This window comes from Salminus brasiliensis, chromosome 1 (assembly GCF_030463535.1).
Source record: "Salminus brasiliensis chromosome 1, fSalBra1.hap2, whole genome shotgun sequence".
NCBI lineage: Eukaryota > Metazoa > Chordata > Actinopteri > Characiformes > Bryconidae > Salminus > Salminus brasiliensis.
The window spans coordinates 29,443,521-29,458,466 of record NC_132878.1 but is presented as its reverse complement, the minus strand read 5'-3'; the positions used below and the strand labels follow the sequence as shown (position 1 = coordinate 29,458,466).

The 14,946-nt window shown below is 39.9% G+C and overlaps 1 protein-coding gene across 1 annotated transcript; it reads left to right on the top strand.

The window, feature by feature from the left end:
* The first annotated feature begins 3,210 nt into the window (after nucleotides 1-3,210).
* Nucleotides 3,211-12,573, top strand: rpf2 (ribosome production factor 2 homolog). The gene is made up of 10 exons (XM_072694488.1): nucleotides 3,211-3,259; nucleotides 5,104-5,236; nucleotides 7,023-7,060; nucleotides 7,189-7,228; nucleotides 7,306-7,387; nucleotides 7,944-8,020; nucleotides 8,285-8,384; nucleotides 9,395-9,497; nucleotides 10,356-10,500; nucleotides 11,317-12,573. Exons 1-10 carry the CDS (start codon nucleotides 3,237-3,239, stop codon nucleotides 11,500-11,502), a joined length of 927 nt encoding a protein of 308 aa, XP_072550589.1. The 5' UTR covers nucleotides 3,211-3,236; the 3' UTR covers nucleotides 11,503-12,573.
* The last annotated feature ends 2,373 nt before the right edge of the window (nucleotides 12,574-14,946 follow it).

Below are 14,946 nucleotides of genomic sequence, written 5' to 3'. Positions count from 1 at the left end.
TAATTTTTCATGTCGTGTGTTGCATCTGGCTAGGATTTCTAAATTGCGTATGATGTCTGGGAATTTGCTATGATATTGGGTCTGTGTTGGTGTCTACAGTCTCCTCACTCCGTATACTGATTTTTACAGCTTTAACTTCTCTTGAAATGCCACTTTCTCTTCACAGTAGTGGCAAGAACATCGATTGCAGCCTTATTTACCAATGTAAATGGCTACTGTCGCTTAAGCCTTGTATCTCCACATTTACAAGAAAAAAAACTCAACATACAATGAAATTCAAGATTTTGTTCCAAATAATTTTATACCATGTTTTTCTATTGGTCATTCATTGTGATCCCATCTCCGTATGAACTGCTTCAAATGAGGTCAGTTAAATGAAGAAGAAGAAACAGCAAAATTAGGTTTTAGGACCTCAGCAAAATATGCAGATCAGTCATAAAATCATGTGTTCCAAATATTCTGAAGTGTCCAAATCAATGTTACAGTAAGATTAGGCCACACATACTCCATCACCAAGACCACAAATGACTTACAGTGTATGTTTAAGTGGAAGTCCCTCATACACCACTATTGTCTAACAGCTTGGGCCTACTTGAAGCCCCATTGCCACCATATCCTACCTATGGTCAATGCATGTGTCCAAAATAAAAAGAAAAAAGGTAACCCTATGTAAGCTTGTACCTCGCCAATTATCCAGAAGGTTAATGTAGTAAACAAGCAATGGAAGCTTTAGCGATTACCAAATAGTATATGTGGTCTGTAATCTCCAACAGATTGTGTAGTTTCTAATATTGTACTATTAATATTATATAATATTTTTCTGTGTGGTTAGGATGACCATGTGTCTTCTATGTCCCCAGACATGTCCCCTTCGTGATCGCATTGACTCTACATCAGTGTTTGTTCCTACAGTTGCCACGCTTCTAGATTTTTACAGCCAACAAATCTTTAACACATGTGAAATGTCCAAAAGCAAACAAATGATCTGCTTGACACACCAGGAGCGATAGCCTGCATCTACAACAGGGCCTCAGAGAGCTCTTTAGATCTGACCATGGGGATGACACTTGCTTTACCAATCAAGAGCAAAGCAAACTAAGTGTCTGAGGTCTAGATAAGACAGGCTCCTCCAGAATTCCCTCTACTCTTCTGATCATCTGCAGCTGATGTGCTGCGCCTGGGGTGACCACCTGTGCCGCAGTTTTGCCCTTTGTAAAATTGACCCAATGGAAAATAAACACACGGACACGTCCGTGGACAGGCTTCCTCTTGCCCTCTGTTCAGTAGTTAAAGGGGGAGCAGTAAAAGGGGTAGTCGACAGGCTGAGTCGTATGTCGTCTTTTTAGACCCCTCTAGCGACTGTTTTCTGGTGTTACTGGAGACTTTTGGAGACTCTGAGGTGAACACACATCCTCTTCAGTTACTGTCTCCAGCAGCGGGCGCTGCTGCGATCCCTGTCCCACAACCCTCCCAGTGTAATAATAAATTAAGTAAGTAAAAAGTAAGTAAGTTAAAGTAACTCTGACAAAGGGTCTGTTTTAAGGTGACTTTGTCGGTCCCAAGCCTGGATAAAGGAGGAGGGTTGAGCGTAGAGCATTACAACATAACAGTCTTTTGATGAAATCTGATATGCTGACATTTAACACCAAAGGACAACATTAATTTATATAATGTGGGTCTAGACTGTAGCACCTTTGGGCTATCTTTAGGGTCAGGTAGTGTCTTAATCTTTTGGTAGTTGGGGTTGAAAAGCAAGAATAAATATTTGTTAGTAAATTAGATTAGATAGACATTATATCTTAAGCTTAAAGTTGTTAAGACTGTCCCACCCCCCCTGTAAACATGCTACTTGTCCCACAGTTTGTCTGTCTGGAGGTGATCACCCTAGAACTGCTCCTCATTCTAATTCTAGACATTTTTCAGTTCATTTGTATGATATTTATATAGACATTTATCTCCCAATATTTAAATGTCTTATTATTTCACATGACTGTGAGCTATCAAGGCTAGTTACATGGTTTTAGAGGTATTTAACGTTCTCCCACCATCAACATATTCACATTGCAGAGGTCCTACAACGTAGGCCTACCTAACCCCCCCCCCCCCCCAACCTCCCAGCTTCAATGTCCAAGCCTTAGCAGATGCCCATGTGTCTTTTCTTTTTTTGAGAGCCAAAAATACGGTGCCTCTTGTGCTACAGTTGTGTTTCACTCAAGATTTTGTGTTTTTGAGTTTGTTTTAATTACGTTACTCAGCAGTGCCAAACTAGATCCATGTACATGTGAGCATTTTACAAAAAATATTTAAAATATATATAAAATGACTAAAATGGCCTATTTATGTAGCAGTGCCCATGTTGAGTGCATGCCTGCAGCCGATTCCCCAGCCTTCTCTAATAAGATTTTAGTATCACCAGTCCTTCTGTCAGTACAGTCACATTAGCTCTTCTTGTTTGGAAGCCTGATTTGGACATAGACTGCAGGTCCTAAGTTTTGCCAAAATAAAGGCAGAATATTAACATATTATCTTATATCATGAGCTGGAAATCAACACATTTGGAGCAAAGGTGTTAATGCTTTATTAATCCATAAAGGTTTTGGTGTTGTGCTGTACTGTTGTATAACTTGGTCACTTATACTTATATTGTCTGAGGAACCAATGAATCTGGTCAGAGTTCAGCATTTGCATTATTAAAATTTAAATGAAATATATGCCATACAGTCAATGGTGTATACAGTACCCCCCCCCCCATGTGCAATTAAGAGTCATTTGCAATAACCTGTAAATAATATTGTTATAGCTTTTTTAATTCTTATTTATATTGTGTATATAGTGTAAATTATTTATCTACATTTTTGTAACTGAGTGTCTTGCTATCCCTTCCTGCTGTGAGAATTGTGAGAACTGAGAATTTCCCCACTGCAGGACTAATAAAGGATTATCTTATCTTATCTTCTGTATATCAAGGGACATATTATATGAATAAATGCAGACCAGTGTCCCCCTCTAGTAGAACACGTGTTTAACTGCTTTTTGACTATTGTATTTGGGCTTTTCTGAGTTAATTAAAAACATTATTTAAAAAAATATAATCGTGTTATTTTCTTTTGTTGACCACTGACTTTTATTTTGTTCTTTTTTATTTGCTGGTTTTATTTCTTTGTGGGCGTCGATCACAGACTTTTATTTTGAAAGCCGCGGCCATATTTGCCCCACAGCAACAAGCAGCGTGTAAAATGGCGCAGCTGGACGGAGTGGTGTGAGTGTGGCTTTTAATAAGTTTCATTTTAATGGTTATATGTGTTTAAATCTGCGCGTGATGTGCTTGTCGGGATTTCATGCAGGGCAGGAGTTAAACAGCAGCACTGTTGATAAATAGAGAAGGGTTTCGGAGTAGCAAAAGGCTAACTTTAGCTTCACTGAGTTGTGGCTCTGTCGGCACGTGGGTTCAGCTTCGCACTGGATGTCTGGCAGTGTTTGCATTTGAATCAAAATAAAGTAGCTAGTGTCTGATCACACCTAACGACCGGGTTCAGACTCTCTTCTGACTGAGTTTTATTTATTAAAGGGGGCCGGTCTGACCCAGAGTGCAACCCAGACACGTCTACAGCCGGGGCTGTGTGTCCTCTCTGTGAGGAGAAGCTCCGGGTCTCTGGAGTGGTCATGATCTTCTGGTTTAAAGACCAGCAGAATAAGCCGTTTGTGGGAATGTGTGTGATTGTCTGAGTAGATCAGCTGCTTTCCAAAAGGCATAAAAAGTGAAATACCACATTATTTTCAACACTTCAGCAAAATTAGGGTATTATTTGTGTTCTGTACAATTTTAGAGTGGAGGAATGACTAGAGCACCATGCAGAGGTTTAGCTTAATTAGCTGCGTTGTTCAGGCTATGGCTTGTTCACAATCAAGCAAAATACTCGAGTCCTTCAGCCTTGTCCCAAGAATCAGCAGCCATAGGCTGTGTCCTAAACTGAAGGCAGCTGCCTCGATGCTCTCTCATAGGTCAGGACCTTAGAAGACAGCATCGTGTTTGAGGTGGTTGGTACCTGCCACTGAGCTTCCACACAGTGTGGGAGACCAGGGTTTGATTCCTGGGCTGGGTGACTGTGCTGCGCTACACCAATAAGAGTCCTTGGGTAAGACTCCTAACACTGCATCGGCCCTCCTCTGTAATACCAGTAACCCTGTAAGCCGCTCTGGATGAGAGTGTCAGCTAAAAGCCATAAATGTAAATGTAGATGAGATGTGTGTGTTGAAAGCAGCGTACGGACACTACTGTCAGCTGGTGGTGCGTCTAATTCAAACCAATAGACATAAAAATCCAAAATTCAGCGATTTCGCATGTTTTTCTCCTCAGGAATTAAATATTAAGGACAATTAATCAAATTAAATAATACATTTTTACTTCCACTGTGTTGCTGTTTCTCTTGAGATGAGCTGGCGCTAACCCAGAGGATCATCGGATGCGTAGGGCGGTGAAGGCTGCATCTATGCTCCCTTCACAAATCAGCAAGATGATGGTAGCTTAGCAGGCGGCATTTTATACGGCTGTTTGATTCAGACATGACTCCGTACCTTCCTGCCAGACACAGCCATGGACTCCTTTAAGCAGCTTTCTTGCACTAGCAAAATCTTAATATTTGAGATGCCTCTCCAGGTGGTACACATTGGGGTGTATTGGTCATGCTTTGAGCTCATGTGTTTTGTAATGCATGCTGGGTATTGTAGTGGGGGAACACTGATGGATGAAAAAAAACAATAAGAAAGTAAAATTGTTCAATCAGTTGACCTGATGAGGCGAAGGGATTCAGTTTTGCACTGTTTTCCAATCTAGTCCTTCTGTTATTAGTATAATCACTATATTAATGCTATATTCCCAGTCCAGCTTCTCTGTAACTTTAATACACACTCCACAAGTTAATATTTGTAATATTTAGTTACTTATTATGCACACAGCTATTCTTTTATTAAACAGTTTCTTTCCTTTATAACTCTGAGTTACAGCTTGGCTATGTTTAGGAATGAGCTAATGTGTAAAGATTTCCATCGTTATTATTATTATATTTTTGCATGTTTTAATACTTTGCACATTCTTCTCTGTAGAAAGCCGAAGACGAAGCGGTCCAAGCGCTTCCTGGAGCACAGAGCACCAAAGCTGGTGGAAAACTCTAAAAATGCAATGATTATGAAAGGCGGGAACACGAGTGAAACTGTCACTCAGGCTCTTAAAGACATAGTAAGTGTTTCGTCTGTACAGTTGGTCAGAGACGGCAAGAAAGTGCTCTTTAATGTTCGTATGATCCACACACTCATTCTGACAGACTGTAATACACTACAGGAAGTGTAGGAGATGCTCTATAATGCTCTATAATGTTCATATGATCCACACACTCATTCTGACAGACTGTAATACACTACAGGAAGTGTAGGAGGAGCTCTATAATGCTCTATAATGTTCATATGATCCACACACTCATTCTGACAGAATGTAATGCACTACAGGAACTGTAGGAGGAGCTCTATAATGCTCTATAATGTTCATATGATCCACACACTAATTCTGACAGAATGTAATGCACTACAGGAAGTGTAGGGGGAGCTCTATAATGCTCTATAATGTTCATATGATCCACACACTCATTCTGACAGACTGTAATACACTACAGGAAGTGTAGGAGGAGCTCTATAATGTTCATATGATCCACACACTCATTCTGACAGACTGTAATGCACTACAGGAAGTGTAGGGGGAGCTCTATAATGCTCTATAATGTTCATATGATCCACACACTCATTCTGACAGACTGTAATACACTACAGGAAGTGTAGGAGGAGCTCTATAATGTTCATATGATCCACACACTCATTCTGACAGACTGTAATGCACTACAGGAAGTGTAGGGGGAGCTCTATAATGCTCTATAATGTTCATATGATCCACACACTCATTCTGACAGAATGTAATGCACTACAGGAAGTGTAGGGGGAGCTCTATAATGCTCTATAATGTTCATATGATCCACACACTCATTCTGGCAGACTGTAATACACTACAGGAAGTGTAGGAGGAGCTCTATAATGCTCTATAATGTTCATATGATCCACACACTCATTCTGACAGACTGTAATACACTACAGGAAGTGTAGGGGGAGCTCTATAATGCTCTATAATGTTCATATGATCCACACACTCATTCTGGCAGACTGTAATACACTACAGGAAGTGTAGGAGGAGCTCTATAATGCTCTATAATGTTCATATGATCCACACACTCATTCTGACAGACTGTAATACACTACAGGAAGTGTAGGGGGAGCTCTATAATGTTCATATGATCCACACACTCATTCTGACAGACTGTAATACACTCTAGGAAGTATAGGTGGAGCTCTATAATGCTCTATATTGTTCATATGATCCACACACCCATTCTGACAGACTGTAATACACTACAGGAAGTGTAGGGGACGCTCTATAATGTTCATATGATCCACACACTCATTCTGACAGACTGTAATACACTCTAGGAAGTATAGGTGGAGCTCTATAATGCTCTATATTGTTCATATGATCCACACACTCATTCTGACAGACTGTAATACACTCTAGGAAGTATAGGTGGAGCTCTATAATGCTCTATATTGTTCATATGATCCACACACTCATTCTGACAGACTGTAATACACTACATGAACTGTAGGGGGAGCTCTATAATACTCTATATTGTTCATATGATCCACACACTCATTCTGACAGACTGTAATACACTACATGAAGTGTAGGGGGAGCTCTATAATGCTCTATATTGTTCATATGATCCACACACCCATTCTGACAGACTGTAATACAGTGCAGGGGACGCTCTATAATGCTGCATAATGGTTATACAGTACACATGGGTTGAATATTGATATACCCACCTAATTATGGTGGATGTAAAAGGTTTTTGAAGCAGTGGGTGTGTTAAATTGAAGGCTTATAATGTAAGATGTTGTTCTCATGTTGGTTGTTCTCTTCACAGTATGCCTTAAAGAAACCAAATGCAGTGCTGTATAAGAAGTAAGTCTCTCCCCTGACTTTTTTTAAATATGGTTATAATTTTGCAATTCTATACAATTCTCTCTGGTTTTTGTTATTTTGGCAAATCTTTAAAATGAAACTTAAATGTAAATGTATCTTCTCTTCAGGAAAAATGTGATGAGACCGTTTGAGGACTCCACGTCACTGGTATGTTTGCGACCTCTTGTTTGTACAAATTGAGACACTTGCATATAAGTTGTTTAATTTTACTGTTTCTCTCTCAGGAATTCTTCTCCAAGAAATCAGATTGCTCCCTGTTTTTATTCGGCTCACACAACAAGAAACGGCCCAATAACCTCGTATTCGGTAAGAATTCATCTCCATCTTGACCTTCCTATTCCACAGATAGAGTTAGTTAAGATACACACTTTAGATTTTGTTAAAAATTATGTTGTATTGTTGGGCTGCAACTGCTCATTATTTGCATAACTGACTAATCTATTGGTCTAAGTATTCTGCTTTCTTCAGTTTTCCCTGTGTTCTGCTGCTATCACACACATTACATTCCCTCTGCTCCCCCCACACATAAAAAAGACACTTTATAAGTGAAACAGTAGAAGCCTTTATCTTCCTGTAGGGTATTATCTGTAAGAATGACGGTGGTGCTCATATGAACATTATAGAGCTCCCGCTACACTTCCTGTAGTCCTGCACTTCACTCTGTGCTCATACATCTGCCATTAACGTGTAAAAGTTAAATAAATTGGTTTTCATCATTTACTTTACTGTTTACATATGATTAGTGTTTCTCAACACTTCTTTAACACTGTTAAAGAGGTTTCTCTAGTACACAAGTGTGTATGCTGTGGAATCTGAATTGCATTCATGTGTATCTCATGATTGTGTGTGTGTGTGTATACAGGTCGCATGTTTGATTTCCATGTGCTGGACATGTTTGAGCTGGGTATTGAGAAGTTCACCTCTCTGAAACACATCAAGGTGAGGAAGATGTTTTGTGAATGTGTGTAAAAAGGGCAGATCTGTGAAGGCAGTGGTGGGGAACTGCTAATGTCTTGTTTAGTGGGTAGGTGGAAAAAGCTTAGCAGTTAACAGCAGCGGAGACCGCTGGTGATATAAGGACCTGGGTAGAAGACTTTTGAGCCAGTCAGAGTGTGGGCGGCTCTCACTGTTCTGCGTAAAGGAAAAGACATTTTAAATGAAACTCTTAATGTCTCTGAAATATTTGCTCCTCTTCCCATGCAGAATAATAAGTGTGCGGAGGCCACTAAGCCAATGCTGGTGTTCGCAGGCGATCTTTTTGACACGGATAACGAATACTTGCGACTCCGGAACGTCCTGACAGGTGGGACACATGCACACCTAACACACCCTCCCTGACCTTTACAAGAAACTCCCTACCCTTCATTAGAATTTTCATTTCCATCAGCCGGAACAAGACCAGTGGTCATTCTGCATTAGTGATTATTATGTTTCCTCCCCAGTTTAGTCATTTCCACTCCAGTGCGGTAGTGAGTAACCTCCATGCTCCATGTTTTAGTCGTTTCTTGACGTTTTGTTTCCTCAAATAATGGAGAAACGTTTTCTTGATGGAGGTTCTTTTGTAATATTTATGCCAAGATATTCAAAACCATTTTTAGAAATATGGAATGGTAGAGTGTTGTCCTGAATCTGAAGTGCTAATTAATAAACCGGGCAGCATTGATTTTTCCTCAAGTTTGGCTTCTACCATAAGAATACCCCGATTTTCTCTTATGGGATGAACAATGTGATATACACAGGGTTTGATCTATATAATTATAAATCGTCTGCCTATGGAGATGTAGGTGTTTTTAGGTGTGTTGACAGAGATGACATTGGTCTGTAGCTACATTAGCCTGTTGGAAGGTCCACTGATGCCCAAGCTTCAGCTTCTTCACAGAAGGCCTGATGTTTTGCCTCGGATTTACTGATACTTAATTGAATCCATGTTGCCCTACACATGCTGCAGGTATTGGCATTGGACATGCCAAATAAATCAGATGGCTGAAAGAATGGGAGTTAATATGTTTGAGGCTGTATGAGAAAGCTGAAGTCTTCTCACACCAGTGTGAGGAACAAAACTGTAATAGATTTTAGAAACACTAAGTTTGTCAATAAAACCTTGTTTTGCTTGTTTATTATAATGGTTGTAACAGTCAGGTCCATCAGTAGCTGTTTAAAACACTTTTATAGGTGGGTCTCATAGACCTGGCTTGTAAAAAAAATCTCTTCTAGGGGTGCCGTTAGCACTCAAGAAGCTTCACCAGTGACCCTGTCCCTATTCTCTCTCTCTCTTTCTCTCTCTCTCTTTCTTTCGCTTTTTTCCCCACCTAGATTTCTTTCGTGGTCCCACTGTATCTGCAGTGCGGCTAGCTGGTCTGGAGCATATTCTCCATTTCAGTGCGGCGGACGGTAAGATCTACATGCGGAGCTACAAGTGAGTGGCCAGGCCGGGGCTTTCTAATTTTCTTTTACTTAGAAGAAGCCTGCAGTAAGCAAATACTTAGAAAGTTTACTCGTAAAGGGTTCTCTAAGGAGTTCTTAGTAATGGCAGTGGTTCTATGCAGAATCATGACAACTCAGAGAACCATTTAGATGTTTTACCTGTTTAAAGCTTTTTTTTTTTTAATTGTTGGAAAACCTCTTGTAGAGGTTTCTTTGAAAATGATGCCACATAAGGGGTCACAAAACCTTTAGTACTACATAGACCTGTTTTTGTAGGGCAATAATAAATATGCTGACTGATGTCTGAATTAACATCAGACAGTTCTAGAAAGTCATATAATTGGAGCTTAACAGCATTTTAAAAAATCTGTTCTGTGTTGAGGAATTGAGCAGTTTTCTGTATTAAAATCTGTTCCTCCTGGGCTTGCTCACCGTCTAATGTCTGAACAAATCGGAATACATTATCTAGTGGTAGCTCTCTTCACTACAAGCTCTCTGGTATCAGTGTCGTTTTTCTTGTTATCATAAGCTTGTCAGTCATTTGCTGATTGGCTCTTGACAATGTGCTGCATATTTTCATTAAAAATGGGTAGCTGCATGTCCGTAGGGCGACAGTCAGAACTTACATTGAACTATTTGTTCAATGTAAAATGGTATTATAGTTTTATGAATATTGCAGCGTTCTAAAGGCTTTTACTGCAAGCTTCATCTCCTCCAGCTCTGAAGCCATGCCCAGATAATATCCAGCTAAATAAAAATCACTGTACTGAGAGTGTCTTCTATTCCTAGAAACATTTCATATAAAACTACAGGATTTCTAGGCTTTAACAGTGTATTTGTCTTTGGTCAGAGTGCTGCTAAAGAAGTCAGGGTGCCGGACACCTCGGATTGAGCTGGAGGAGATTGGCCCATCGTTCGATTTTGTTATGAGGAGAACTCACCTGGCTTCAGACGACCTGTACAAGACTGCATTCAGACAGCCCAAAGGACTGAAGGTACATCACAGGGCACCAAGCAGAGCCTGCTTATGACTACTCCTCTCTTTTATCTATATTTTTTTTCTTTGATGAATCAAGTAATCAATTTTAGATTAAATTTTGATTCATTTTAATTTTTTTTAAGCTGATGGTCTAAAACACTTTTCAGCAGAAAGTCAGGTGATTTCTAGAGCTGTCTGCTGGGGTTCAGTAGTAATACAAGTTCCCTAGTGGCCTATATCATGCCTAAAAGACCATAAACAAGTTTCCTGAGCGAAATAATTCTTACAGCCCAGATAAACAGCTTTTACACAGATGTACGTGGTGATTTACTTCTATGCTTTTTCTGTGCAGTGTAGCAGTTTGTGGAAAACTTTTTTTCTTGTAAAGGTTCGGTGATGCCGGTCGGGACTCTTGTTCGCGTGCATAATCCTAGTGTGTGGTGTATCATTTGTGTAGTGTGGGGACTTTAATGACTGTTATTATGTGTATTAATTTATTTGCTTCAAAAATTGGCCACATAAACTGCTACATAAACATAAACACAAAAAAATAATTGACATGAATAGAAGTTATTTTTAGTGTCAGTTTCTGTGTGACTGTCGTACCCTGTCTGCCAAATAATGACATGGATGTGTTTTTAAGAGACAGTTCAGTGTTTGTTAGCACCTCCTGTTGTAAACTTGAGAAGCGCACATCAGATACCAAACATTCCTTCACAAACCTTACTAGAGGCACTGAAGACAGACCGATACTGTACTACTATACTGTAGCTGTTAGTTGGGTCTTTTGTTTATAAATATTAATAGAGAACCCTACTCTCTCTCCTTGCAGCCCAAGAAGAAGAAGAACGTTTCCCATGACACCTTTGGCACCAAGTACGGCCGCCTGCACATGCAGAAACAGAATCTGGACAAACTGCAGACGAGAAAGATGAAGGGGCTGAGGAAGAGGAGAGGACAGGAGGTTGCAGAGAACGGAGAAACGACGTCACCCAAAAAAGCCAAAACTCTGGAATAGGAGCTTTTCTCAGTGTGCTGATGGACATTACTGACCAGAGAGCGCTGTGTGAATTGAGCTGGACTGGCTTTCCCTAAAGCTTCTTGGCACAGAGATCACTGATCAGTGGTAGAGCGAGCAAGTATCACTCTAAACCCTCTCTCTCTCTTTAAGAGGATCCTTGTGCTATGACGCTTTTGTGGAGCTTTGTTGGGACTCCCCAATATGTCTGATCTTGTTGATGTGCATATCTGTGGATGGTGAGACATAAACCTTTCTAAACCCACCTGGATCAGCATCACAGAGAAAATGAGCCTTTATTAGCACAGTCTTCAAATAAAAGGAATTCTTCAGGATGTTGTTTAATAAAGGTGATACTTGTATGTAGAGACATGGCATCTCAAAGAGACATCTTTATTGAAAGATACTGAAGGGTTCTGTACTTACCATCATTAAGGAACATTTCTAGACTGCAGTATCCATCAGAGTAATGCCCAGCTGCTGTTCTCTTACAGCACACGTACTGTTATACCCTTCAGCAGGGCTGCTTAACCCTGGTCCTGGAGATCTACCACCCTGCAGAGTTTAGCTCCACCTTGAATCTAACACACCGGATCCAGATAATGGAGGCCTTCAGGAGCAACTGAACATTAGAGTCAGCTGTGTTGGATCTGAACTCTTCAGGATGGTGGAGCTCCAGGACCAGGATTGAGCAGCCCTGGCCTATAGATACACTGGGGTTAAAGCGGTGGAAACCAACAAGCAGTTCTTTTCTCCATGGCTACTCCTGCATACATTTATATGAATACACATAGCTTGTTTCCATTGCTAAACTTCACTCTTATAAATATTCAATGTTCATTCTCACAATAACCCTGCAGTTTTACATTAAGTACCCTGTGATTATTTTATACAGTTTCCATAATGACTTTTTGCTGCTCCTGTAAAGTTGCCATTCTTGAAATTGGAGGCGTGGCTTCTAAAGTAGCATCGTATGCATGATGTGAGCTCTGATAGCGTGTCAACAATGTGTAACGATAGTCATGAATGTTCTGAACTGTGTATTAAATGGGAGCTCCAGTGATTTTTAAATGGTTCTCTGCATAATTCAGTATTCGAGATAAGCACATTCAGAGTGGGTTTGGTGAGAAATTGTGCACTGTTGAGAAGTGATAGCAACAGGGTGCTGCCATGTTTTTTGTTCATGAAATATATTATGATAATGTGTGATTTAAAAATCATATTTTAGTCCCAAAATCTTGTCTAAACTATGGTAAAACAGTCTCCGACGTCATAACCATCTGGTGTAATAACTTTCTACTAAGGGGTTCACGCTTTACTGTGAACAAATGTTCAGTTAGTTATTATTATAAAACATAATCAGACAGAGCATAGCACCTAAATTTATAATTGGTAGGTGATAAATGATAGGTAATTGTTAAAAACATGACTAACTAGACATGAGTTAAAAAAAATAGCTTGAAAAATCTAAATAATATGATTGGGTCACTAACCCCAGATACAATTCTTAAATTAACAAAGGGAGATGCTAGGCTACCGTTGCTAACAAACACACAATTCATCGAGCTCATCTCTGTAATACACGTCCAAGCACACATCAGATATCAAGCACGTCTAGTATCTGCTTCCTGGCTTACATCATTTGTTGAATTGTCAGGATGAACCCTTAACCATTAACTGCCCATTAGCTTCACACGTGTTTTAACTGTACAGGTTACTACTGAGCGCTACGGCAGTATAGAGGGTATGCACTGACGCCACATGTCCACGGGAACACGCCCCCTTCAGTCGGACAGAGTGGCCAAAATTCTGCTCATATTAAAGGCAGTCGGACTCCACAGCGATCCATCAATGTTACCAAAGAATCAACGGTCCATGAACATGTGTAGCCAGGCTCAAATCACACCCGTTTAGAGGATAATGCCTCATATCTGAGAGCAGAGTTTTCAGGCATATTTAGTAGACTGGTTCATCCAGGTTTGCTGGCTTTCCCTTTTATTTTTATCTTAGCATGTTGCTGAATTCGCAACTACAGTTGGCCCACTTTTTCCACGCCTGTTTTCAGAGCGTGACTAGGCCACTCTGTGAGCCTCCACACGTTTCGGTGCCTGGATTCTAGTTGCTTCTGCGAATTTCCGTAGGTCATTAGTTTCTCCTCTCTTTAGCTTTCAGCAGTCTGTAAAAGAAAAACGCCAATTTCCTGCTGAATCTGTTTGTACAGTCAATCACACAACAACTCTTTCTCAGTTCTGTGTTTGTGGCATTCACACTGAACGCTATCACTGCCACACAGATGATCTTTTGGCCGCAGGGACTCCCACCATCGGTGACACCACGTGCATACCCTCGTCTATATAGTTAGGTTTTCTGCTTTTTAAGGAAATGTAATGCTGATACATCAGATAGAGATTAGCTTGATAAAGAATATTCTTTAAACTGTTTCACACCAGTAAACATAGTTGGTAAGTGGCCACAGATGCAAATACACCTTTAGTGCCACTAGGGAATTGGTGTGATCAAGGGTGTTAATGTGCTGCAGACGACTGAACACCATGATGATTAATGTGCCAGGCGTTCACATGTGAATGTTGTTTATCGTTTTGATGGTTGCTTGTTATTATAGTGGATTGTGGATCTCAGGCCACATTCACAAGGATATCATACTGCATTTATTTATATCCAAACTTACAACAAAATGTAGTGCTTGGACACCTCAGGATCGCCATGGCAATGTGTTTTAAGTTAAAAATGTAAGTAACTTTCTTGCCTTGTTTTCTTTTTCAGTGATTACAGATCATCTGAGACTATTTAAAATAGTTTGCACAGTAAAATGTCTGTATTAACCGAAAAACAACTTATATTCAACCAATTAAATTTCTACACCAGTATTATAGATTACTATACTACAGGACATTACACCAGTATTACAGATTACTATACTACAGGACATTACACCAGTATTACAGATTACTATACTGCAGGACGCTACACCAGTATTATAGATTACTATACTACAGGACATTACACCAGTATTACAGATTACTATACTGCAGGACGCTACACCAGTATTATAGATTACTATACTACAGGACGCTACACCAGTATTACAGACTACTATACTACAGGACGCTACACCAGTGTTACAGTTTATTATACTACAGGACATTACACCAGTATTACAGATTACTATACTACAGGACATTACACCAGTATTACAGATTATTATACTACAGGACGCTACACCAGTATGATAGATTACTACACTACAGGACATTACACCAGTATTACAGATTACTATACTACAGGACGCTACACCAGTATTATAGATTATTATACTACAGGATGCTACATTATACCAGTATTACAGATTATTATACTACAGGATGCTACACCAGTATTATAGATTATTATACCACAGGACGCTACATCAGTATTACATATTAC

What these genes read in the sequence shown, in the direction of transcription:
- rpf2 (XM_072694488.1), top strand. Translation starts at nt 3,237, where the DNA reads ATGGCGCAGCTGGACGGAGTGGT. An exon ending in GCCCAATAACCTCGTATTCG is followed by an intron (nt 7,388 to 7,943) that starts GTAAGAATTCAT and finishes GTGTGTATACAG; the next exon opens with GTCGCATGTTTGATTTCCAT. An exon ending in ACTCCGGAACGTCCTGACAG is followed by an intron (nt 8,385 to 9,394) that starts GTGGGACACATG and finishes TTCCCCACCTAG; the next exon opens with ATTTCTTTCGTGGTCCCACT.